Source organism: Globicephala melas, chromosome 7 (assembly GCF_963455315.2).
Source record: "Globicephala melas chromosome 7, mGloMel1.2, whole genome shotgun sequence".
Taxonomy (NCBI): Eukaryota; Metazoa; Chordata; class Mammalia; order Artiodactyla; family Delphinidae; genus Globicephala; species Globicephala melas.
In genome coordinates, this window is record NC_083320.1 from 62,147,939 (window position 1) to 62,173,409 (window position 25,471).

A 25,471-nucleotide genomic window follows, 5' to 3' on the forward strand; every position below is an offset into this window, starting at 1 on the left:
ATATACTGTATACTTTCATTTATATCAAATTCTTGAAATGACAAGATCCTAAAAATGGAGAAAAGAAGTAGAAAGAAAGTAGTTGCTAAGAGTTAAACAGGGAGTGGGGGAGCTGGAGTGAAGTGGGTGTGGCTACAAAAGTGCAACATGAATGATCTTCAAGGTGATGGAAATGTTGTCTTGACTGTATTTGTCAATATACTGGTTGTGATACTGTACTACAGTTCTGCAAAATGTTATTGTTAGGGGAAACGGGGTAAAAGATACACAGGATCTCTGTGCTGTTTTTTACGATTATGTGTGAATCTGCAATTACCTCAAAAAAAAAAAAAAGCCTTTGCCTCAGATGGGTCAACTGTCCTTCCATATACTCGGCTAGTCTGCATCATCCATCTAGCTCAAACTGCTCACTCTAGCTCCTTCCTCTCAACAGATACCACCACCACCAAACATTTACTGGGCATTTGTTATGTGACAAAGAACTTTATGTACTAACTTTATGCGCTAAGAACTTTACATGTACTAACTCGTTTAATCCTCATAACAAATAACTTTGAATTCTGTTTTTCAGAGGACGTAGCAGCCTCAGACACCACTCTACTTCATCCTCATCCACCACTCCTTTTTTTCCCCTTCCTTTGATAATGAAAAGAAGGGTCCATTCCCCAAATTAAAGGCAATCCTTTCACTTAAGCACTGGATCATTCCTTTTCAGGATCCTAACTCCATCCAATATCCTCTTTCTTGCGTTTTGAACCCCTGCCTTTCAACTCCCTCTATTCTGTCTGAATTTAGGTATGTTCACAAATCCTTCTATCAGTTAAAAGATAAATAAATAAATAACTTCCCCCAACCTTACTAAGCATCAGCCATTCTCACTCCTCTTAGCCACTTTTCTTAAGAATTGTTCCCATTTACTCTTTCTAATTCCTTAACTTCCATTTAGTTAACTTCCATTTAGTTCTCCAACCGCGACAACTCAGCTTCTGCTCCTACTCTATGAAAGCTTCTAACTTCTTTCCAGCATTTGACACCACTTCCCATTCCTTAATCTAAACTCTCTCTTGCTTGGGCTTCTCGGACATCACCACGCTGTAAGAGCTGAGGTAAGTGACACAGTTGACCTAAAAAGAGGGAAACAAAGTAGGGCATGCGACTGGCAAAGAAAGCAAAGGTGAGTGGAGATTGCTACTCTTTGAGAGGGAGCTTGGGAGACAGGAGGCAGAAAGGACCACAGTGGGCATTAAAACAAATCGACCGTGACTTTCACCCTCACCTTCACCCTCTTTCTCCCCACTTCCTTCAAGGACCTGACGGTACTCAAGGAAACACTAGGCGGTAGTGGCCACGCGACAGGTGGCAGGGGCCGGCCCCTGCGGGGCGAGAAAGGCGGGCTTTCCTTTGGGTGCCGACCGCACCGCTGTGGAGGCGAAGGAAGCGCTCGGCTGCCATCGGAACCCGTGCGCGGGGCCGCGGCTGCAGCTCGGCGTGGGGCCGCTAGATGGCGGACGCGTGTGCGCGTGCGTGACGGCGCTTCCGGTCCCGGGCGAGGCGAGAGCAGCCTGTGGAAGGGCGGAGACGCGGCATGAGGAGCCCTCGGCGACTCCAGTCCAGTATCAGCGCGGGGCACCCTGGAGGCGGACCGAAGGCTGGTCGGGGACTCTGCCCACCGCTGGCGCGGGAAGGAGAGCGAGAACCGCCTGAGCCGGGTGTACCTTTCGCGCCCTGCGTTCCCAGCCTGGCCCTCAGCCCGCGGCCCTGAAAAAGGGGCGGGGCATCGGAGTTGGCGGGGAGATCCAGGTGAAGTAGGTTTCTCTGCAGATCCAGCGCCGTTAAACCCTGCGAACGCACCCTTTTTAAAACATGAAGAAATTAAGGCTTAAGGAACTAGAGAGTCGCCTGCAACAAGTGGATGGATTCGAAAAGCCCAAGCTCCTTCTAGAACAGTATCCAACCAGGCCGCACATTGCAGGTAGGGCGGCAGCTGACCATGCCCTTGTCTCGCAGGTTAGTCCTGTCTACCCATTCCATTGTGAAAATAGAACAGTTATTTGGATACAGAGAAAGTCTAGAGGAATTCTGCTCTAAGATTTCATGTTGCGTTAGAGAGGACTTCCTTGACATGGCACCTGAAAACATCCCAAGCACGAGACACTCTATCGTTTTACTGTTTGTTTTTCTGCATACCCCTCAACACTGTCAGACACTTTTTAATGTGTTTGTTAATCTTATTACACTATTAACTCCTTGAGGACAAAAATGTGCTGGTCTTTTTCACACAATTCCCAGAGCCTAGAAGAGTTCCTGGTACCACTCAGGAGCTCAGTAAATACTTGCTAAATAAGGATCCATTTCCCGGTGTAACGAATTGCCAGTACGAGGATTCCTACGCGTTATACTCTGCCCTGGAAATGAATTACTAGAGTTGGTAGTGGAAGGACTGAGTTTTAACAGATCCATAATAGGTGCTATGTTAAAGATGAGAATGCATTTCAATTTTAACAAATGATCAGAGAATCAGCAGTGTTGCTTGATGTGAGAGATTGATACTGGAAGTAAAAGAACACAGGAAAAACCATTTATATTTAATAAACATATTACCAAAGTCATTGAGGGAGTCTTAGGAAAATTAATTTTGTTGGGAACATCTGCAAGGAGGAGTCCCCCTAACTTCAACATAGTTCTGTTTCTAAGCTGCCAAAGAAAGTCAAGGAAAAAGTATACCTGCACTTACATATTGTCATAATTCGAACCAAAATTCCAACCAAAAATTGCACAAAATTGTGTCTGAGGTAAGACCAGTTATCTCAATTTAGATAATGATTTCTTTAATGTCTTCTGGCTGCAGGGTTTCTTAGTGGAATCCTTTTTTTTTTTTCCCCCAAATAACAATCAGTTGTTTCAAAGCCAGTGTGTAATATACACATGGTTGTGCTAATTCTTTGAGATACTAGCTTCAAAGTCACTAACACCTGCAGCAATAATCAGAACAGCACAGTCAGCCTGACACATCCCTGTAATTGTGTTTTTGATAAAACGTCTGGATCCTGGGGCATCAGTGATGGCCAGCAGCCCTTGGTGGGTTCAGATATCCACAGGGAGGTTATCAGTGAAGTTACTCATGCTTAACCTTCAGTATAGCCCCAACCTTCGTGTATTTGAAAGATCCCTTTCTCATCTCAGCAGCTTCTGTTCTGCTCCTCAGTAGTTCTCTTATCAGGTCTCATTAGTTGATACATGTGTCTGTAGATCATGAATATATATGTGTGAATATATGCGTCTAAAGGCTATATTATGGATGTAGGTCTTTTCCTTTCCCATTCTAGCTTGAACTTACAGTACCTGTGTTATGGTGACAAACTTGCTGCAAAAAAAGTTCTGTTTTAATGTTAATGCTTGTTCAGTATTAGTGGTTCCCATACTTACAGATTTCAAAGATCAGTAAAATTTCACAACAATTTTGGAAACTGACATAGGGTTCCCAGGTCTATATTTTGACAAGGAAAGATTTTCTCTTTTTTTTTGCGGTACACGGGCCTCTCACTGCTGTGGCCTCTCCCGTTGCGGAGCGCTCCAGACGTGCAGGTCCTTCGGACATGGCTCACGGGCCCAGCCGCTCCGCGGCATGTGGGATCTTCCCGGACCGGGGCATGAACCCGCGTCCCCGGCATCGGCAGGCAGACTCTCAACCACTGCGCCACCAGGGAAGTCCAAGGAAAGAAATTTTTTAAACCTATTTACTCTTACCATCCTTTCATAAAAGTGAAATTTCAACATCAAAGAAAAACTGATATATGTATATGTGTATGGCAATGTTTTGAACAGGTTGAGAAAAAATAAAACATTTTGACCTTATTTTTCTCATTTTACCTCAAAGTTTTGTCATTCTTGGCATTGTCAGCAGAGACTAGTTTGGTGGAACCACTGGTATGTGTTATTATCCTTACTACGTACCAAGTTATTATACCTTACTATTTTTTTAATAATCTGGAACACGATATAGGGGAGGTCTAAATAATGAAAGATAAGAAATTGTTTTACAAAGAGTCATTTGCACAAATTGGATTTTGTTCATCAACTTGCCTACTTATTCCTTAATATTTTTTTTTTGATCATTCAGCATGTATGCTCTATACAATTCATAACACATATGATGACATTGAAAATAAAGTGGTTGCAGATCTAGGATGTGGCTGTGGAGTGCTTAGCATCGGAACTGCAATGCTGGGAGCAGGGTATGTGATCCAGTACATACTATTTGGGTATGGGATGGTTTTAATAAGAAGAGTAAATAAAATCAACTGACTTATATTTATGGGACTCTATAGTGTGAGATGAGAGGAGCAAGAATCTAATACTGAGTACATTTAGAATGGGCAGAACATCAAAACAAACTAAAAAAAAAAACAAACAACAAAAAACAGTAACAGCAGAAGTCATATGCCCCTTTTTTATATGAACCCAATTTTCCAACCCCTGACAGTTTGGGAAATCATGCTGTTAAAAGACAACACTCACTGTCACTTGGTCAGTTGGGTTAAAAAGGTACATGGTTTTGGTTTTGTTGTTGTTTTGACTGGGGAGCTTTAAGTAGTAGTCACTTTGTGTTTTATATTTATAGGTTGTGTGTTGGATTTGACATAGATGAAGATGCATTGGAAATATTTAATAGGAATGTAGAAGAGTTTGAGTTAACAAATGTTGACATGGTTCAGTGTGACGTGTGCTCATTATCTAACAGAATGTCCAAGTCATTTGATACAGTAATTATGAATCCTCCCTTTGGGACCAAAAATAATAAAGGTTAGTAATAAGAATCATGTGTACTGGTGTCTTTGTAGAAAAGCAAGTTTTAAAAACCATTTTCTCATTGATTGTTTGGGTTAAGTGATTTTATCACTGTTCATTAAATAAACCAATCTCTTACCTGTATAGTTACTACAGTTTGAATTTCAGTTTGTTTAATGCATGGCTAGGGAATTGAATTTTTCAATCTTTGTTTTCATAAGTTTGTGCTAAATGAACAAATTTATCCACTTATTACTTATTCTTCATCTGCTTTCTAGAATGATTTACCTAACCCTTATGAATGAGTATGAATCCTATAAAGGCTTTTATATTTTTAGAACCTCTTTTTAATGTCTCAACATTTGAAGGTTTCAACATGTGTCCATCAGTAACAGTGATTCACTGTGGCTGTTTATTTTATGTATTTTGGGGGCAAGGAGGGTAAGAAGTCAGTAAGAAGAGGAAAAGACACGCATAGTTTAAAAAATTCTCCCTCCACCTGCCCCCACCATTCTGATTACTACTTTACTTGTTCGCTTCTGCCCTCTTTGAAAGTTGTTAATTTGGAATATAATATTAAAGTTTTTACTTTAGCCTTATTTAAATGGGACAGTATAATTCTGGTTTTATTCCATCAACCTTAAAAGATATTTAGATATCTTGGTTATTTGTACTCTGTCTTGTTACAGAATTTGAAATGGCTATTTTGGAGTTTGGAAAAAAATGTTTCTAAATACCTAGTATTCCTTTAATCTTCTATTTTGATAACAGGTATATAATGTAAATAGGGGCTTTTTCTACTCTTAACAGGGACAGATATGGCCTTTCTGAAGACTGCTTTGGAAATGGCAAGAACAGCAGTATATTCTTTACACAAATCCTCAACTAGAGAAGTAAGTTCAAATCATCATAATATTCTGTGTCATTTATTTTTAAATTCATGACAGTATTTTAAGGATTTACTGTGAATACTAAATACCAGGGTATCTAATTCTCCTGAACTTTTAAAACATCTGGCACTTAGAAAATAAATTTTCCCTTTAACTAGCTAGCATTTGTGATTAGCTTTATTTTGTCAAAGGTTTGTTCAGGCAGGAGCTGTTAACAGGAGAGTGATTATATAATTCAGGAATAGAGGAGTAGGTGTAACGGTGGTTCCAGTATGTCCTTGTTTGCCTGCGTAAGCCCTGGTTGGTGCATCCCAGTGTCCTGGTGTGGCCTGGTGTGCATAAGGGAGGCAAGGGTGGCCTGGTTTTTCAGAACACTGAGCCTGGGAGGCTAAACTGATCTGAGTTCAGAACCCACTTCTTCCATTGTTCTTCACTGTCAGCACATAACACATAAGGCTGTGTAGGATGTATTCCAGAAAATTGGGGGTGGGGTGGTACCTTTTTTTAGTGTCAGTTTAACATAGTGATCAAGAACACAGACTATAGAGCCAGCCTACCTAGATTCAAATCTGAACTCTGCTACTTCCCAGCTGTCTTCTCTTGGTCAAGGTACTTGAGTTCATTTTCGTCACCTACCCTGTACTCACCTATACTCACCTATACTCTTACATCATGAGGAACTACGAGCACCTTATACTTTGCAGGGTTGGTGTGAGAATTAAATGAGTTAATATTTATAAAGCACTTAAATAGTGTCTGGCAATTGTCATGTTAGCTGTTATTTTAAATCAGACACGTATTAAGAGATTTTAAAGTAGTTTTGTAGGAAAAATCTTTTATTTGTATAAGTGCAGTATACTTGAATTCAGTTGGAAACAAATTATGAATATATGGTAATCTAATAACCTTTAAAAATATATAAAATTACATAGCTAAAAATATATACAGGCATACCTTGTTTTATTGCCATTTGCTTTATTGCATTGTGTAGATAATGCATTTTTTACAAATTGAAGGTTTGTGGCAACCCTGCATCAAGCAAGTCTGTCAGCACCATCTTTCCAATAGCATTTGCTCTCTTTGTGTCTCTGTGTCATGTTTTGGTAATTCTTGCAGTATTCCCAACTTTTTTATTATATTTGTTATGGTGATCCGTAATCTTTGATATTATTATAATTGTTTTGGCATTATTTAGCAATAAAGTATTGCACACTTAATAGACTATAGTATAGTGTAAACAGAACCTTTATATGCACTGGGAAACAAAAAATTCAGGTGACTCACTCTTGTGATACTCACTTTATTGCGGTGGTCTGGAACCAAACCTGTAATATCTCCGAGGTATGCCTGTATACTGTTAAACAATTAGTAGTGGTACCTGCAGGTAAGGAGCAGAACACAACATGACTTTACTGGTAAATAAATCCCCATTCAGTAAGTGAAAACAAACACCAGGAATTATTGGTATCTAAAAAGCCTGTGTTGAGGAAGTCCCCAAGATCATCTTCAGGTTTGATGATTCACAAGGAAGTCTCATAGGACTGAGCATATCATCATACTCTTGACTGGGATTTATTATAGCTAAAGGATACAGAGCAAAATTAGCAAAGGGAAAGGTGCATTGGTCACAGTCCAGGAGAAACCAGGTGCAAGCTTCTAGAGTTCTCTCCCAGTGAAGTCATACAGGATGCACTTAATTCTTCCAGAAAAGAAGTTTTGTGACAAGGCATGTGAAATGTTGTCACCCAGGGAAGGTCATTGGAATCTTGGTGCCAAGGGTGTTTATTGGGTACTCATCACATAGGCACCCCCTGCCTGGCACATACCCAAATTCCAGACTCCCAGTAACAAAACAGGTACTCACCATAAACATTTTAAGCACAGTGAGCCACTATTATTAAGGGATGGGGAGTGGAAACTCTCCCAAAATCTAAGTTCCCATACTCTAGCCAAAGGCCAAACTTAACATGTAGACCTTTCTAAGGATAAGCAGTCAGGCCTGCTATGAACTCTTCTGCAGTTTGGCATAACATAAATTTTATATTACTGATATACAGTTCATGCAAACCAAGTAAAATATGCCAATAAAAAGTGCAGTTAAGCAGCAAAGTCTAATTAATTGAATGAATTCCTGTAGTCAAGGAACTCCCATCTTCACTGTTTGGTATTGCCATGTTCCACCACCAGGAGGCAGCAGTATCAGCACTGTCTTGGATCCGCTTAATAGAATTTTAAGCAAATATTTACTTAAGTCCATTTTTATTTTGGCAGTGTAGAAGTATTTCCATTAGCACAGCAACTAAATAATTTGAGAAATTAATCTGGTGTGTATTGTGCATACTGTGAAGGAGGTATGATAATGAATGAACTTCTAATACTAAGACAGTCCTTAGTTTATGCTGTAGATATATCTGCTCTAAGCTTTGTGATAATTTTGCTTGTTTTAAGTATTCTATATAACTAGTAACATTGTTATTGAAGCTAACCTCAGACCCCTTAACTGTAGACCGTTGTCTTTTAAAAGTGCTTGTCCCTCTATTCATAATAGAGGTGCATTTGATAGAATTTTTTGATAGAAATACTTAGGTAAAATATAAGCATATCTTGGCAGATATGTTAATAATCTGGATGACTCTTACGGCTGTTGCCATATCTTCTTTCATTAGGCATTGTGAGAATTTAGTTCTTGGCTTATAGTTAAAGCAAAGTAGGTAGTAGGCCAGGCACTGTTCTTTCAGTGTTTATCCCAAGCTTACCCCATTTATTCTTTGACATCTCTGCCAGAACCAACCACATTCCATTGTATAATCTAACATCTAAAACCTCTTTCACTAATCTTAGGGCTCAGATAGCAAAGAAATGTCATCATACTTTATTTCTCAAAAATTTACCAAGATCCTAGTATTCCATTAAATTACAATATTTGTATTAAAGTCTATATCCTTATACAGAAATTTTAGATCTCAAAGTAGGGGGAAAAATATGCCCAGAACTGGGATTATTTATTAAATTCAAGAACAGACTACAAGCACAAACATATTGTCAGTATTGTTTATGATGGAAATATTTGAACCTCAAACATAGGGATAATTGAGTATTTTATCCATCAGTTTGAGTACTGTGAACACTACCAACATGAACAAAATGCTTATACCAAATATTGCTATCTCTACTACAGTAGTTCTAGAAAATTATGCATAAAATTTACTTAGGGGATTATGGGCAACTTTTTTCCCCATTTTTATTAATGTTGGAGTGTTGTGTATATATTTTAATTCATAAAGCAATTTTTATAACAAATTAGTAATCAAAAATTTTATGAACTGGTTCAAAATTCTTAGACCTATAAATAGGTAACATTTAGTACTTGCTCTGTATGCCACCACAGTTCCAAGCACTTTTCACATTCTGCAACAATCTGATGAGATATCATTATCATCCTCATTTAACGGATGAGGGAACCTCTGAGGCACACAAAAAATGCGTAATTTGCTCAGGGTTACATAGCTAATAGAGCTTCAGTTCAAATGCAGGCTGTCTGGTTCCAGAAACCATGTCCTTAACCTCTGTACCATACTGCCACTGAATTGCTCATGGACATAGATCTCTGCTGAATGGTTTCTAGGATACCTGTATATATTGATGAAATAACGCTGCAGAAACCATGAGTACATTATTTACTTTGATGCACTTCTGAAATTATAGCTTTATTACTTGAATTTAATTATGTAATTTGGCTCAGATCATTAAATGGCTTGGTTTTGTATTTTCAAAATATTCATCCAGTTGAAAAAATTTTAATGAAAATTCTAATTTAAATTAAATTCTAATGAAATTTTAAAAGCTTGAATATCAAGTATTAGTAAAAAGCAATTTTTAAAAAACTTTAAAGATCAGCTCACATTAACATGTTATTTTATGTTCAGCATATTCAAAAGAAAGCTGCAGAATGGAAAATCAAGATAGATATTATTGCAGGTAAGACAATTATGTTTCTCATAAACAAATCTCAACTCTAATTATCTAAGAAGGCCAACAGGCATTAGCCTAACCAGAATTTTTACATGTGCTGAGAAAAGATATTGTAGAACATGTATTTTAGTGTGGCAAAATGTGTGTGGTTGGTAGTGGGTTGGAAACGGAGTAAAGGCAGGGTATCAATGTTTGCCCAAGACTGTCCCAATTTATGCATTTTACTGAAAATTTTTAATGGCACCCAAGTATTTGTTCTTTCCAGGCTCAGACAGAACCTTATAATCATCACAGTGACTTAAGAGCTTGGGCTTAGAGTTTGTCAGGCCTTAGTTTGAAATTCATTCCTGGAAAATACCACCAGATTATGCCTGGATTACCCTTCTATTTCAACTTTCTAATTGTCCCTGGAGTCAAATAACATGAAGCTTTTAATTTTTTTAGTGGGGGATAGAATATCATCAGCCACATGATGTAAATCATGTTTGATACATTTTTATTAGTAAACTGGATAATATTCACAAACATCAAAATGGGAAAAGCATGTAACTAGAAGCTAACTATAATCCAAGTAATTCTGAAAAGCCTGAAATAAGAGTACAATAAGGGGGAAATTATTTTACACAATAATAAACTGACTGGATTAGTACTAATAGTGTTAACCACATAACTAGATCTATTGCCTTCATAATAATTAGTAATGTAATGTGTAAAAGTCTGTCTTCCTAGTATATTCAGTATTGTCACTCCTTACCTAGTTTAAGGTATTATAATATGCAACATGCAGACCTTAGAACAGTTCCAGTAGTAGCACACCAGGCCAGAGCCTTGCTACTCCAAGTGTGGTCCTCAAATGTGGACCATCAGCATCGACATCCCTTGGGAGCTTGTCAGACTTGAAGAATTTCAGGATGCACCCAGACCTACTGAATTATAATCTGCATTTGAACAGGATTTGATTTGATTTGAAGGTGATCTGATTGCACATTAAAAGTTGAAAGCTGTGATTTAGAGAGTTAGAATTTGTTGCAAAATATGAAGCATAGGTAGGTAGACTTACTGCCATCCCTCTAAAGTTGATCAGTGCTAAGTTTTGAGAACCTACATTATCCTTTAGAAGAAAAGAATATGAAAAGTGGTTTTTCATTTGAGAGCTCAGTAGAAAATAATTAGCTACTTACTACCATTACTAAAATCCAAACCGGGAATTTTTAAAATAAGCATGGTTGTTGTGCAATTGGTAGCTATAGATTATTTAGGAAATTAAAAATAGGAAGATATGATCATATTTTCATGGGATACACTCTGACCACTTGTTAACCTTCTATACTCTTCCCCATAATCTCAAATTTTGATATAAAAAAATGATCAAAACAAATGCCAGGCTGTTTGCCATGGCTTATTGTGGGGATATATCAAATCAATCAGTCCTGGATAAATTAAGTGACAGCTCTGAAATGTTTGGCTTATCAGCATTTAGTACTTCCTTAATTTTTTTCTTTTTTTTTTTTTAAGTCAAGGGCCGTAAATGTTTGGAAGTATAATTTTTACCCTTAGGTGGCTTTTGTTTTGTAGAGCTACGATATGACCTGCCGGCATCATACAAGTTTCATAAAAGAAAATCAGTAAGTCTCTTGATTCTAGTTTATCTACATTCAGTACTAAAAAACTTCACAGTAAGTAATTACTTCTAATGTTATCAAGTTGTTTGAGTGAATACAGAAAGCCAGCCTAGAAGATAAATACTTAACTCTGGGATGGGCCTATAACCACAACAGCCAATATGCTGGTTTAAGATAAATTCTCAAATACTTTGGGCACAAAAATAAAAAATAAACTAATTTTATTTTTATGCAGTATACATTTTATTACTTTGTACTAATACATTCTCATATTACAAAGGCAATTTAGTGGAAGGATGTTTCTTTTGATATTTGGATAATCTGAAAGAACACAAACAGAATTATACATAAAAAAATACTCATTTTGATAACAATAACAACCACAAAAAAAGACAAGTTAAACAACAAAAAAATTTTCCTTTCTTACAGGTGGACATTGAAGTGGACCTAATTCGGTTTTCTTTTTAAAAGCCTCCAGAGACAAAAGCAGCTTAAAATCTAATTAAAATGAATAAAAAATGTTTACTAAATTACTGGTCTCCGGCACCATTTTCTGTTTTCTGTTGTTTTGATGCAGGTTCTTCTTCTTTGTCTGTTTCTTCTCTTGCTCTTTTCTCTGGCCCTATACAATGACAATTAATTTTCATTAAGTTCACTGTAAGCATTGCTCTATTTTAATACTAAGCATAACTATAAAAAATAATTGTTTAAACAGATTAGCAACAACTTTCCTACACCAATGAGAAAACGCTTTTCCTTTAGTACGGACCTGGCTCTCTAAACTTAGCTTCCCAACATCTTTGTTTTCCACATGTAAAATAGCATAACCAAGGTCAATCACAATCTGAGAACATCACTTACACAGAAGTTGTAAAACCACATTGCTGTTCTCTCCCACAAATAATTTCTCATCAAAGTACCAAAGGACTTTAAAAAACTTACTAGATGCATCATTTTCATCATGTTCATCATCACTGTCAAATTTAGTTTTCTTGCCCTGAAACTGTACTTTTCCTTTAGCAGACCCAATCTGGGCAGCTTTATTTCCCTTTCCTTTTCCTTTAAATCTGCGACCTGTAGAGACAAAATTGAGAAATCCGTAATGTTTTAAACCTCTCATCAATGTCTTTTACCACCAATTAAAATTTTTACCCAAGCAAATGAGTTAAATAGTCAAAGAAAATCAGAATTAATGACCTTTTGACTTCCACTTGTTTAGGGATTCTTGTTGATCTTCTATTATTTTTTTCAATGCTTCTTTTTCCACATCTCCTTCTAGTACTTCCCAGGTGACCTCTTTGTTCCTTAATTGTAGGTTACCATTATTTGCATCTTTTGCTTTATCCAGTGCTTCCTTAGCTTTTTCTTTAAACAGAATTATTCCCTACACCAAAGACAGAAAACAAAGGCCAGGGAATTTTACTGAACATCAGGAAGTTATTAAAAAACTTGAAGTCACTAATTCCAACAGTTATTTATAGCACAATTCAGAAAATATCAGACATCACATCCAGTTACAGCAATAATAAAACAAAGTAAATGACCAAGTAGAAACTATTTTCATAAACATACTAACAAAAAATTGCTTTCTTCTACTAATGTCATCTTCTAAAAGATAAGTTTCTATGAATTTTTAAACTGAGTGGTTAAAAGCATATGAATATTTCCAAACCTCTTTGGCTCCTCTGACAAAGTCTATCCATTTTATTTCACCATGATTTGAGAAAAGGATATGCAAATCTTCTCTACACGTCTGATCATCTAAGTCCCCCGAGAATTTCAGCAAGCAGCCAATCTTTTCTTCTAGAGATTTCTATAAAAATATATAAGGTGGTAAGTTTCTTAAAAGCAACCACAAACCAGAAATGGCATATACCTCCCTCTCCCTCTCTCTATACATACATACATACATACATATATATATATATATACACACACACACACACACACACATACAAGGAATAAGCTAGAAACTAAAATGCTGTTTTGAAGTAGTATAAGTTTAAATAGTTTAAGTAGTTGGTGCATTTTCCTTTATCATCCTTTGTTCTACAATGGCTTCTGATTTTAACTTCTCCAGCAAATAATAGTTATTATATAAATCTTACTGCGCTGAATAAGTAACAATTTTAGGCAATATTTGGCTAATGCTTCAGTGCTATGACAACTGTAGACTTGCTTACATATGTTCTTTAAAAAGTCCCCAGGTTTTTTATTCTCCTAAATTTGAATTACAGATTTCTTAGTAATATATACGTACCATTTCAGCATTTTCTGCTAACTTTTGTTTTTCTTCTTGCTCTCTACAAGTAAAAATATCATTAGAACGTTTCCATTTACTTCATGTATGAGAAAATTAAACCCTGATAAAGTTAACCTTAAGCATGATGACTAAACTACTTAATAACCAAAGCCAGTCCTTAGGCTTTCTGACTGTCTGATGCTACAGTGCAACGCAATGTGGCCCCAAGATTATCAAGGCAGCTTAAGACCTCAATGTTTTATTAGCAAAAGAAAGGCCTACTGTACTCATTTCAGAGCTCATCATCAGCCTCACTTCCCAGAACCAATAATTTTACCTGTCAAAGCTTTAAGGAACTAAAATGTTATGATTAGCTCAACATACTTACTGTTTAGCTCGTAATTTAGCTTCGATTTTATTTTGCTTTCTTTCTTCATTTTTTTTTGCAAAGTAATCTTCCCTGAAGGACACAAAATATAAAGCCTAATAAGTTCGTGAGAACAAAGAGGACTGCAAATTACATTGAATGATTTAAGACATCGCACAAGAATGAATGTTACATTCTCAACAAAATTACCTATAAGTTCAAAATACATTAAGGAAGTCACTCTTATTTTTTAAAATAACAGCTTTACTAAGAAAGAATTCACATGCCATAAAATTCATTCTTTTAAAGCATATAATTCAATGACTTTTAGTATATTAAGAATTGTACATCATCACTACTAATGAATTTCAGAACATTTTCATCACCACAAAAAAGAAACCCTATATTCGCTAAGAATCTCATGCTGATTTTCATTTTTCATGTATAGAAAAGAGAAAGTATACCAAAAGTTATGCAACTACTTTGCTTCATAGTTTTTTAGTGTTAATTTCACAAAAGCAAAAATTCTGAAATCCCTGAGACCCAAGAATAAGAGCAATTATGAAAATCACAAGTTAAAAAAATCTTTCTGAGAGTTTAACACTGACAGCATGATTTATCACTGTGCATCTCTAAGTCCATCAGATTTAGTATACAGCATTTAGAAGACCGTGCAATGCAAAAGTAGGGGATTATGGCCCTACAACCATATCATGAAAATGTCCTGGTTTGTCCTAATTTTTAGACACACAGGTGCGTGCACACACACACACCAAGAATGTGATTCAAATCTCTATTAAATAATCCTTTGTACTGTATAAAAATACAGGCATATATAGATTACGAGAATAGATAAAAAAATTGTACAGTGATTTATTCTCTAACCACACCAAAAGCTCAGATTTTATCATCAAGCCTAACTATAAGTTTCACATGCAAAATAAGTACTAAAACTTAACCTCCCTTATTACGTGCTTGAAAAGGTCCTAACACTTCCTTACAGTCTCAAAGGACTAGTAGTTCCAGTGAGCAAACTTCAAGCATTTCTCAAAGGATGCCTAAGGATACTAAAAATACTGGTCTTACTGTAGGGAATGTTATGCTATACTCCTTACCCCAGTGTGTCAATTCCAGACAACTAAGTGGCCAAAAAAAAAAAATCAGCAAGTTGACTTACTTGAAAAGTATTAGCAGGTCTGTGTCTTTGTACTTCTGGCCAGTGGTCTCAACAAACTTCTTAGCAGATTCAATGGTATCAAATACAGCAAATATTGATCCCTATTAGAAGTGGAAGAAAAGTTGGGGTTTTTTTAGTTACATCCCAAGTATTTTTCTACTAGAAAATGTCTGTTACATCATACAACCATACCTTAAATGCTTTGTGCAATGTTCTTCTCATCTGAATATTTAGTACCTGACCTTTATCTTCCAACCATTCTTTTATGTCATCAAGGGTTGCATCAATTGGGAAGCCTTTCTGTGAAGAGTAGGAAGAAATGTACAAATGACAACTCAAGTAAACGATTGTCAGAAATTCTGATTTATTTTGTCTTGAAATGAAGCGAGGATATATATATCTCTCTTTCTCTGTCTCTTAAATGTTTAATAGCTCTGGTTAAGAGCCATTGTTGACCAGTGCAATAGAAATGACTCGTTTATCTGGGATTCACTTCAAAATAATCCAGATAGGCCAAAGATAAAACAAGATTAATCACGTTAGTAACTGTTGAAGTTGGATAATGGTACATTATATATTCAATCTACTTCTGTATGTCTGAATTTTTGCAGAATAAAAAAATCTACTTAAAAATTAATGTGCTAAATAAAACAGCTAACAAGTTTAGCTGTTGATAAGTAAGAACTGTTGATGTGCACTGGGTACTTACAATATGTATGTCAAAGATTTTGTCCAATGTTATATGGGTTTTTTCATTTAATTCTCACAACAGTTCTATAAGGTAAAAAATATTATCCCCATTTATGAAGATAAAGCTTACAGAGGCTAAGAATATTGCCCAAGGATATACAGTAAGTGGTGAAGCTATGATTCCTGAGCTCTTATTCTTATCCACCTTATGTGCTTTCTAAATAAATTTAAGATATAATTAAATGCATTAAAGGCCCACTTACAATATAAACAGATCTGTTTTTTACATCATTTTTATACTCATCAGTCACTTCAGGGAGGGGTTTGCTTGGAGATCTTCTAATTTTAGTTTTATCTTCACTTATTTCCATAAGTTCCACCTTTGATTTGCTCAATGCTTCTACTATTACATTAAAGTCTGTTGTTAGACGGTTTAACCTGCAAAAATATATATATAAAAGCATTGTAAAACTTAGTAGTAGCACTTGCTGTTAGCAGAAAATCTTATAATTTAAAAAAGGTCTTTACCTATTAAATTTTATCATTATCTCCAAAGGTACCCAGCCTTCATCCAGTTTGATCTGTTCCTTTAAAAATTTGTCGCGTGGCAAATTGAAGTCACCAAAATAATACTGCAAGATAATTACAGTATATTGCAGAGCACTGTATAATATTGAGTATAAAAAATTACCACTACATCACCAAGTCCTAGTCTTAAAAATACATGTAAAAACTTAACTGGTGGGACTTCCCTGGTGGTCAGTGGGTAAGACTCCATGCTCCCCATGCAGGGGGCCCAGGTTCAATCCCTGGTCAGGGAACTAGATCCCACAGGTATGCCACAACTAAGAAGTCCCCATGCCACAACTAAGACCCGGCACAGCCAAAATAAATAAATATTAAAAAAAAAAACAAAACCTGGCAATAAACATTTTCTCTTAAATACACTGTAATATTTATAATACATATTAACAGAAAGATAAAACTAAAAATAATTATTGAAACAATATATTTAGCAGATGTGACAACAGATTAGAAAGCCTTAAAACAAAAACATATTTAAGGATTTGGTATATGAAAAGCCTCTTATTTCAAGTCAGTGTGGAAAGAACAGATTGTTAAATTTAAGAAACTACAATAATCTGATTAATCACTCTAATTTTTTAAAAAATAGAAAAATTTAAAAGTTAAAAAATTAGGTAAGCTGGGATGAAGTGAGAGTGGCATGGACATATATACACTACCAAACGTAAAATAGCTAGCTAGTGGGAAGCAGCTGCATAGCACAGGGAGATCAGCTCGGTGCTTTGTGACCTAGAGGGGTGGGATAGGGAGGGTGGGAGGGAGACGCAAGAGGGAGGGGATATGGGGATATATGTATAGCTGATTCACTTTGTTATACAGCAGAAACTAACACACCATTGTAAAGCAATTATACTCCAATAAAGAGGTTAAAAAAAAATTGGGTGAGTATTTACCTAATTTAAGCACAGAAGCACTCTTCCTTAGTATAAAGACAAAGAAAAAAGTATACATGAAAAGACTCAGGTGTGACTACTTGGAATGCCAAAAGTAGCATAAAAAGTAAAAGACAAACACAAAAGCTTATTAATACTTCTTATAAATCAACAAAGAAGAAAAAAAACCTCTGAAAACCCTAATAGAAAAATGAGTAAAGGACACTTTTGTTTTGGCCACACCACACTGCATGCAGGATCTTAGTTCCCCAACCAGGGATGGAACCCGTGCCCCCTACATTGGAAGCATGGAGTCTTAACCACTTGTTTGCCAGGGAAGTCCCAGTAAAGGACATTTTTTTTTAATTACTAAAAATAAAAATATACTATAAACATTAAAAAGTTCAAGCTCACTATTAACCAAATAAATGCAATTTAAAGCAATGAAAAGCATTTAGCCAAAACTCTAAAGACAAGAATACCCAGTATTGGCCTGAACACAGAAATGGTCATGCAGGTAGAGATGTTAACTGGCAGTAAGTATCAAAAATCAAAAGTTCTGGGGGCTTCCTTCCAGTGGTTGAGAGTCCGCCTGCCGATGCAGGGGACACGGGTTCGTGCCCCGGTCTGGGAGGATCCCACATGCTGCGGAGTGGCTGGGCCCGTGAGCCATGGCCGCTGAGCTGCGCATCCGGAGCCTGTGCTCCACAACGGGAGAGGCCACAACAGTGAGAGGCCCGCATACCACAAAAAAAAAAACCATCAAAAGTTCTAAAAAAACATGTATAACCCTTGAGGCAGTACATCTCCCTCTAGGAATTTTATCTTAGAGAAATCAATAAACATGTTTAGTAACATTTATATATAAAGATATTCATCGTAGAATTACTACAGCTAAAAAATTGGATATGTCCTACATATCAAATAGGGGATGGTGTAAATTACTGATGATACAAAACTACTCCCCCATAATGCATCCTATGTTTGGTGGGGGGAAAAGGGAAAAAATTATGTTACTGTGAGCACTGACCAATTTGTGAAAAGGTATTTATCAGGCTTTTAACCTTGATTACCTCAAGAGGGTGAGATTTGAGAGGTGGCAGGTTGTGGGACATTATTAACTTTTTCTATATACAGTTTTCTTCACAATTATAAAGAAATTAATAAAAAAAAGCTGTAACACAGGAAATTTAAAATAACAGAGAAGTGCAACTTTGAAAAAGTTCTGAGAGTTGCAAAAAAACACCAAACAATATGATCTTAAGTTCCTCATTAAGAATATAAAACATAAATTAAGAGATAATTTCCCATGTAGCCATTACTGATACTGTAAAGCACCAACTTAAATACAATACCTAAATTCAAAAAAAATGTTAAGAGAAAACAGATACTCTTAAAAGTTACAATAGCTGAGACTTCCCTGGTAGTCCAGTGGTTAAGACTTCGTCTTTCAATGTAGGGGCTGCAGGTTCCAGCTAAGATCCCACATGCCTCACGGACAAAAAACCAAAACATAAAACAGAATATTGTAACAAATTCAATAAAGACTTTAAAAATGGTCACATCAAAAAAAGAAAAAAGAAAAAACACCACCAAAAAAAGAAAAACCCAAAAAACAAACAAACAAAAAAACACCTTTAAAAAGTTACAATGGCTGAGAACACCTAATTGGGCAGGAAAAACTACTAGGACCTGCAAGAATAAAGTGCTATTTAACAGGGAAGGCATTTTACAAAGGATTTTAAAAATTATTTTACTATGTGCTAGGCACTATTCCAAATGTTTTACATTTTGTGAACTAATGTAATCCTCACAACCACCTTATGAGGAGGGTACACTATTATCCTCGCTTTATAGACTAGGAGAAAAAAGTTAACTAACACTATAGTGTTACCTTTTGAAATGTCTTTGTTCTTGAGTTTCAGAAACAGGCTCCACCAATATAAAACTGTATACTACTGTATGTTTATCTAACTCCAAGAATCAAAGACAAACCAAAAGTTCAATAGGTCAATATACTGAAATTAAATGGTCTATCTGTATTTTTTTTGAGGCCCTAAATTTCCTCTCAAAGAGCCTGGTTTTGCAGTGTAATACCACAGGAATCATACCTCTATTTGATGACAGATTTTGGCCTCCAGAGCAGCCATTTTTTCATTATCACCATTTTCTGCCATTCTGGCTATCTGTAAAATTTCCCAAATTGGCATAAAAAAGTTATTTACTTTTTACGTAAAACTCAAGACCATTAAAAGAATGTTCTAAAATTATCAATATCCCACTGTTTTCCTAAAAATCAGTAATTTTTAATTTCATGGGTTCAATTTCTCTACTCAATTCTCAAATTTCAACAAAAGAAAACTTTGAAAGTAGTGATGAAAATCTATGGATAATCCACACCCCTTCCAGTAAATCACTGTTCCATCTTCTATAACAAAGTGAGTGGTTATCTTCATTTAGCTGATCTAGAAAGCTTTGAGGGAAAAATCTCCATTCAACCACTTACCAATCATTACCAGGTTTAAGTAGATCATCATCTGTCAGTATATTACTGTGGATCTCAGTCTTGTTTGGTGTGGGCCGAATTTCGTTTAAAATTAGTCATAGCTGACTTACCAAAAACTTGTTATCAACAAGATTATGTATCAAAACTTTAAGGTAAAAAAAATTCAAACACTACATACAGTCAGGGTTAGATTAAATAAATGCTAATGATAAGGAACATAGGAAAATGATCATTTGAGAACCTGAGGACACTAATACAACATTAAACTGGGCATATGCCTACTAATTTACTAATACAATGGTTAACCTTACAGCCAGTTTCCTGTTTCACATCCCTGACAATAGCATTGTAGGAAAAAATAAAGCTGTGAAGTTGGTTTGCTAGGGATAACAGTCCCCTGACTTCAAATCACTTGCTTCTAGTGCTCCATTAAAACCATCCAAACACCGTGTACAACAGTATATTTAAAAGAATTCATCAAGGATATCTGCCATTAATTAACTCTAGCGATGAACTATGACTGGTACACTTCTTGGAGGCATGGCTTTACAATTTGTAATTGCTATGCAATACAACCTGGATGCACACTGGAAGCCCTCCTATGGTGCAACATCTCACTACAAAATTTGGCCAATCTTACGCTTTGGCTGCCGATCATAATTCCTAAGTTATTACTGTGATCTAGGGCCCCCTATAAAACAAAGGGTGAGATAAAAGACCTATTTAGTCTTTGTAAGACTTCTTTGGCCTACCCAATTTTGGAACTTCATGAGATACTTTCTCAGAATGTACATACAACTAGAAGTGAAATATTACCCTCACTTTCCAATTTCGCTCAGAAGCCTTGATGTGAGTGAATGAGGACCATTAAAACCCAAGAGAGCGACGCCAGGGGAACACCTGCGGCCCCGATTCCCCGGCCTCCAATCTGTCCCACACGATCCAAGGAACACTTCGGCGTTTAACCCACGTCGACCTCTCCAGAAACGTACACAGTCTGACAGAAACATCCGCTTTCGGCGACACTGGAAAGCGGTGGAGGTACGAAACCTTAAAGACGCAGTGGGGATGCGGGCAGCCTGGGTCCAAAGAACCCGCCACAGCCCGTCCCAAAGCAACCCCTCGGTCGCCTGTGCCCCAACCACGTGCGGGGGAACCCTAGCTCCTGTGAGGAACGCAGAGGCCGGCTCCCCACCTCGCGGCTGCCCGCGCCCCTCACTCCCCAGCCCAGCGCGCCGCCTCCGGCTGCGGCCCACGAGGCGCTCGCCCCGAATGCGAGGAAGGCGAGGAGCGCACGCAACCAGCGTGAAGCAGCAAGGAAAGGGAACGCGCCGTCGCGCACTACGCAAAGCAGACCCTTTTGTACCTTCTTTTTAGCCACCTGGAGTTGCTCACCTTTAAGTTCCCGGTCCCACAGAGACGCGCCACAGGGTCACTAACAGCGACAGCGACGTCTCCTATCCCTAGCGCCGCCAGCTTGCCCAACGCGCCTAAAGAAGATGGGGGTTGTCCCGGCAGCCCTTGCGGCCAGGGTGGGCGGGGCTTCGGGCGGGCCCGAGCCGGCTCCGCGCTCTGAGCATGCGCTGCTGCCGCGGGCTCCCAAGGCCGGAGAAGTCCCGCCCTCAGTTCGAGGAGTTTGGGTTAAAATGGCCAGCGGGACCTTGGAGGATATTAGGTTAAATATTTAAGTATTTCTGGACAGAACTTGTATTTCCAGCCCTTCCTTAGGCTGTCCATTCACATGAAGTGGTTGACTTTTTTCAGATTATACTTTTTAAAAAATTGTTTTAATTATCCGTAATAGTTCCCCCTCAAAAAAATGACAAGTAAAATTTTAAAAAAGTGAAAAATTCATGGAATCTTAGAGTTGAGAAAACAATACAGTAGATCGTTTAAGAGCTGGAACTCTGAGGACTTCCCTGGCGGTCCAGTGATTAAGACTCTGCGCTCCCACTGCAGGGGGCACGCGGTTGGATCCCTGGTCCAGGTAAGATCCCGCACGATCCGCAGCCCCGCCAAAAAAAAAAAAAAAAAAAGAGCTGGAATTCTGAAACCAGACTGCCTGCATTCAAATAACGGCTCTCCAGTTTACAGGCTGTGCGATCTTGGGCAAGTTACTTAACTTCTCTATCCCTCACATATAAAATTGGGCCAATTCTAAATATCTTATACCTCGTACCGTTGTCGTAAGCATTAAATGTGATACAACATATGTACCTTGCTGGGAACTGTGCGTGGCATATAGGAAGAGGAGCAGCATATATTAATTTAAAACAAACAAAAAACGTCATTTAAAAAAACTGAAAGGCCATCTAGTGCAGAAGCCTGTTGGTCTGCTAGAGCCGCCTTCTTTTTTTTTTTAATCTTAGTTCCCCCACCAGGGATTGAATCCCAGGCCAACGGCCGTGAAAGCGCGAAGTCCTAACCACTGGACCGCCAGGGAATTCCCAAGAGCCCTTTTCTATTAGTATACTTTTTGCACAATAGTTTTAGTCACTTAAAGGAGTTTTTTCTTGTGGTGAGGCAATCTTCTATTTTCCCTTGAGTTTTCTCGAAAATTTAAAATGTTATTGGTGAAATAGCCTATTAAGTGATTTCAGAGTTTTTTGGCAGTCCCAAAACAGATCAAATGAATTTATTTGGAAAAAAATTCAGTTATAGGTTCAATCCAGACATAACGTTAAGCCAATGAGAAAAAATTAATAGAGTTATGCTGAGGTAGTTTAAATTCAAATGAATCATGTTCCCTTTTATCCACTCAACAAATATTTATCTAGTCTCTACTTTGTACCAGACAAAATAAAAACTTAATTCACTTTTTGATCAAGTCAGTGAGAATATAGGTATTTAACAGGGCAAATCATATGCATGTCAGCATATGCCCACTCAGCTGTTCAGCATAGTATTTACTACATGCCTACTAATGTCCTGGTGTGGAGCTTGGCAGTGGGAATGAAAAGACCCAGACTCTGCCTAGAGACAGTGACACCTAAACAAATGACCCTGCTCCTTTTATGCCTGCACAATGTCTGGGTAGAACCGCAGATACAGTCTGTTACCAGAAACCACTTACTGCAAAACATTTAGTGTTCCTGTCAGGTCCCTGATCCTTTACTTTCTCTTTCTTTTCTTCTCCTTTTCTTTCTCTGTCTCTGTCTCTATCTCTGTCTCTGTCTCTGTCTCTCTTCTAGGAGCCAAGCTCCATGCAGCCACCACTGTTTAGGGAAAATGGATTCCTGGCTGCATACCAGGAAGGTTCTTTTTTCAGATGAAGCATCAAGAAGACTCTCTCTCATGCTGATGTCCATCTCTTTAACAACATAACTTTGTAGGATAATATACTAAAAGACATTCTCTTTGAGTGTAGATTTAGTAGAACTATTTTAGAGAGCAACTTGGTAATGTCTGCTAAAGTTTATGGTATGCATAGCTGATGGCCCCAAAGTCTACTCCTAAAAGTATATTCTAGGGAAATTTTTACATCTGTGCATAAGAAGACATGTTCAAGAATATTCATAGCAGCATAGTAGATAAATGTAAAGAATTGGAAATCCATTAAATGTCCATCAAAAAAGAATGGGTAACTAAATTGCGGTGTAATTAAACAATGAAATAATAAACTATACAATGATGAAAACAAATAAACCAAAACTGCATGCATTAACACTGATGAAATTCACAAACATGGTGCTGAGTAAAAAAAAAAAAAAGTTTTAGAAGAAATATAAGTAGCACCCCTAACCATTGTGGCAGTGAAAAATCCCCTTGCATTTCTAAATACTAAGAGATGGTTATTGCTTTTCTCCTGCCCTTCCTCCAATATTAAGAACAATTAGTCAGGATAATGGCATTATTCTAGATTAGTTAAACATTTAGTTTGAAATACTTGTTAGCCATTCAGGTAGAGATGTCAAGTGGACAGTTGGTAAATGAGTTTGGAACTTAGGGGAGAAGTCAGGGTTGGAGATACAAATTTTGGAGTTATTAGCATATAGAAGACATTTAAAGCCATGGCATTAGATGAGCTCTCCTAGAGAGAGTACAGCCAGTGAAGATAAGAGGGCCCAAGACTGAACCCTCTAGCATTCCAACTTTTTGGATACTGGATAAAGGAAGAGAAGCATGTACAGGAACTAGAATAAGCACAGCCTGAGAGGTACCAGGAAAATATGGTGCCATAGAAACTAAAGGGGGAGGATGTTTCAAGGAAGAAATAATCAACTAAGTAAATTCTTCTGAGAAGGGTTGCAGCCTGACCAATTTTGTCATTATGGCAGAGACTGTTACTTATCCCCAGTATTGGCTCTCCCCTTCCTCTATAATAATATCACCCCTGGGCTTCCCTGGTGGCGCAGTGGTTGGGAGTCTGCCTGCCAATGCAGGGGACGCGGGTTCGCGCCCTGGTCTGGGAAGATCCCACATGCTGCAGAGCAACTGGGCCCGTGAGCCACAATTACTGAGCCTGCGCGTCTGGAGCCTGTGCTCCTCAACAATAGAGGCCGCGATAGTGAAAGGCCTGCGCACCGCGATGAAGAGTGGCCCCCCCTTGCCACAACTAGAGAAAGCCCTCGCACAGAAACGAAGACCCAACATAGCCATAAATAAATAAATAAATAATAATATCACCCCTGATTTTTAACCAAACGCATGGCCAATCAGAGATTAAAACTGCATTTTTTCTAGTCTCTCTTTCAGCTAAATAAGACCATGTCTGGTCAATGAGATGGAAAAGTGATGTGTGCAATTTCTAGCTCGTTCTTAAAGAGACTGAGTTTGTTCTTTTCCCACTAGCTAGGTGTGGATGTGGTCATGAGCAAAATTGGACCAAGAAAATGAAGGCAACACCATAGGTATGGCAAAGCAGCAATAGAAGGGAGCCAAGTCCCTGACAGCCTAGAGTGTCATACCAGCCCTGATGGCCTCCTAGAATGGACTTACCATTAAACGAGATTTAAAAAAAAAATAAATAAAAGCAATATTGCTAGATTTTTGGTCACAGTTAGGCAACAGATCTGTCACTAAGTGGCAGAATACTCAAATAAATCAAAGCTCCAGGCCGAGAGCACCACTCTGAGGCTGCTTGGCTTGTGCTAGACTTTTCTATTTTTGTGTGTGTGTAAGATGAATGTCAGAGTGCCTAAAAGCCAGAAATTCAGTGTCTCCCTGAGCTTTGGGAATGGGTTGTAGGACCGGTTTTTTGTCTTCCTGCTAATAGATATTCAAATGTATGACAGAATCTTGTCTGAGACCTGCCTTCATTGTAACAGATCACCTGAGCATGAGGTTCTTGGGGGGAAACCTAGAGCCCAATCCTATATCTGACAACTGGAGGCCTCTAATATTCCCCCCAATTATCTAATAATTGTGAGTAACCAAATTTTCTTGGGTCAATTTGCCACATTTGACCCAGTGAACGGGTTGGTATATACGTAAATTATAAGCAGACCTTTTATAGGCGACAAGTGGAAATTCATAAAACAGCACAGGTTCTGTACTAAGACTTTGTCTAAAATAAAATATTTGTGACACATAAAGGGAAAAAAAGGAGTCTTTGGGGGGTAAACTTTAAACATTGAATTATAACATACAAACAGTGAAGTGCATGAATTTTAAGTGTATGGCTTAATGAAGTTTCACAAATGAACACTACTTTGTAACCACCACGCAGACTGAGATAGAGAACATTTTCAGGACTCCAGAAAGTTCCCTCTTCCAGTCAATAGCCTCCTTAAAAGTAACCAGGATAGATTAGCTTTGCCT

At 37.6% G+C, this 25,471-nt stretch overlaps 2 protein-coding genes across 8 annotated transcripts; one reads left to right on the forward strand and one right to left on the reverse strand.

The window, feature by feature from the left end:
- The first annotated feature begins 1,546 nt into the window (after positions 1 to 1,546).
- Positions 1,547 to 11,887, forward strand: METTL5 (methyltransferase 5, N6-adenosine). 5 transcript variants are annotated; one of them, XM_030852392.2, is made up of 7 exons: positions 1,547 to 1,972; positions 4,121 to 4,235; positions 4,622 to 4,803; positions 5,599 to 5,681; positions 9,605 to 9,656; positions 11,208 to 11,275; positions 11,702 to 11,887. In XM_030852392.2, the coding sequence occupies exons 1-7, from the start codon at positions 1,864 to 1,866 to the stop codon at positions 11,738 to 11,740; spliced, it is 648 nt and encodes a 215-aa protein (XP_030708252.1). In that variant the 5' UTR covers positions 1,547 to 1,863; the 3' UTR covers positions 11,741 to 11,887. The 5 variants fall into 5 exon arrangements, with proteins under 5 accessions (XP_030708252.1, XP_030708257.1, XP_069902063.1 ...); XM_030852397.2 differs by having other exon boundaries at positions 11,226 to 11,275; XM_070045962.1 differs by having other exon boundaries at positions 1,547 to 1,805.
- SSB (small RNA binding exonuclease protection factor La) lies at positions 9,768 to 21,231 on the reverse strand. 3 transcript variants are annotated; one of them, XM_070045960.1, is made up of 13 exons: positions 21,107 to 21,189; positions 20,528 to 20,736; positions 19,317 to 19,391; positions 16,277 to 16,380; positions 16,012 to 16,186; positions 15,251 to 15,358; positions 15,059 to 15,159; positions 13,903 to 13,974; positions 13,533 to 13,575; positions 12,945 to 13,085; positions 12,470 to 12,656; positions 12,215 to 12,346; positions 9,769 to 11,894 (listed from the first exon to the last, which is right to left on the reverse strand). In XM_070045960.1, the coding sequence occupies exons 3-13, from the start codon at positions 19,380 to 19,382 to the stop codon at positions 11,803 to 11,805; spliced, it is 1,221 nt and encodes a 406-aa protein (XP_069902061.1). In that variant the 5' UTR covers positions 19,383 to 19,391; positions 20,528 to 20,736; positions 21,107 to 21,189; the 3' UTR covers positions 9,769 to 11,802. The 3 variants fall into 3 exon arrangements, with proteins under 3 accessions (XP_030708215.1, XP_069902061.1, XP_030708198.1); XM_030852338.3 differs by lacking the exon at positions 20,528 to 20,736 and having other exon boundaries at positions 9,771 to 11,894; positions 21,107 to 21,231; XM_030852355.3 differs by lacking the exons at positions 16,277 to 16,380; positions 20,528 to 20,736 and having other exon boundaries at positions 9,768 to 11,894; positions 21,107 to 21,179.
- Positions 21,232 to 25,471: the final 4,240 nt, after the last annotated feature.

What these genes read in the sequence shown, in the direction of transcription:
- METTL5 (XM_030852392.2), top strand. Translation starts at nt 1,864, where the DNA reads ATGAAGAAATTAAGGCTTAAGGAACTAGAGAGTCGCCTGCAACAAGTG. An exon ending in TGGGACCAAAAATAATAAAG is followed by an intron (nt 4,804 to 5,598) that starts GTTAGTAATAAG and finishes TACTCTTAACAG; the next exon opens with GGACAGATATGGCCTTTCTG. An exon ending in CAAGATAGATATTATTGCAG is followed by an intron (nt 9,657 to 11,207) that starts GTAAGACAATTA and finishes TTTTACCCTTAG; the next exon opens with GTGGCTTTTGTTTTGTAGAG.
- SSB (XM_070045960.1), bottom strand. Translation starts at nt 19,382, where the DNA reads ATGGCAGAAAATGGTGATAATGAAAAAATGGCTGCTCTGGAGGCCAAA. An exon ending in AAATCTGTCATCAAATAGAG is followed by an intron (nt 16,381 to 19,316) that starts GTATGATTCCTG and finishes ATTATCTTGCAG; the next exon opens with TATTATTTTGGTGACTTCAA. An exon ending in TTGTCAGAGGAGCCAAAGAG is followed by an intron (nt 12,657 to 12,944) that starts GTTTGGAAATAT and finishes TCTTTGGTGTAG; the next exon opens with GGAATAATTCTGTTTAAAGA.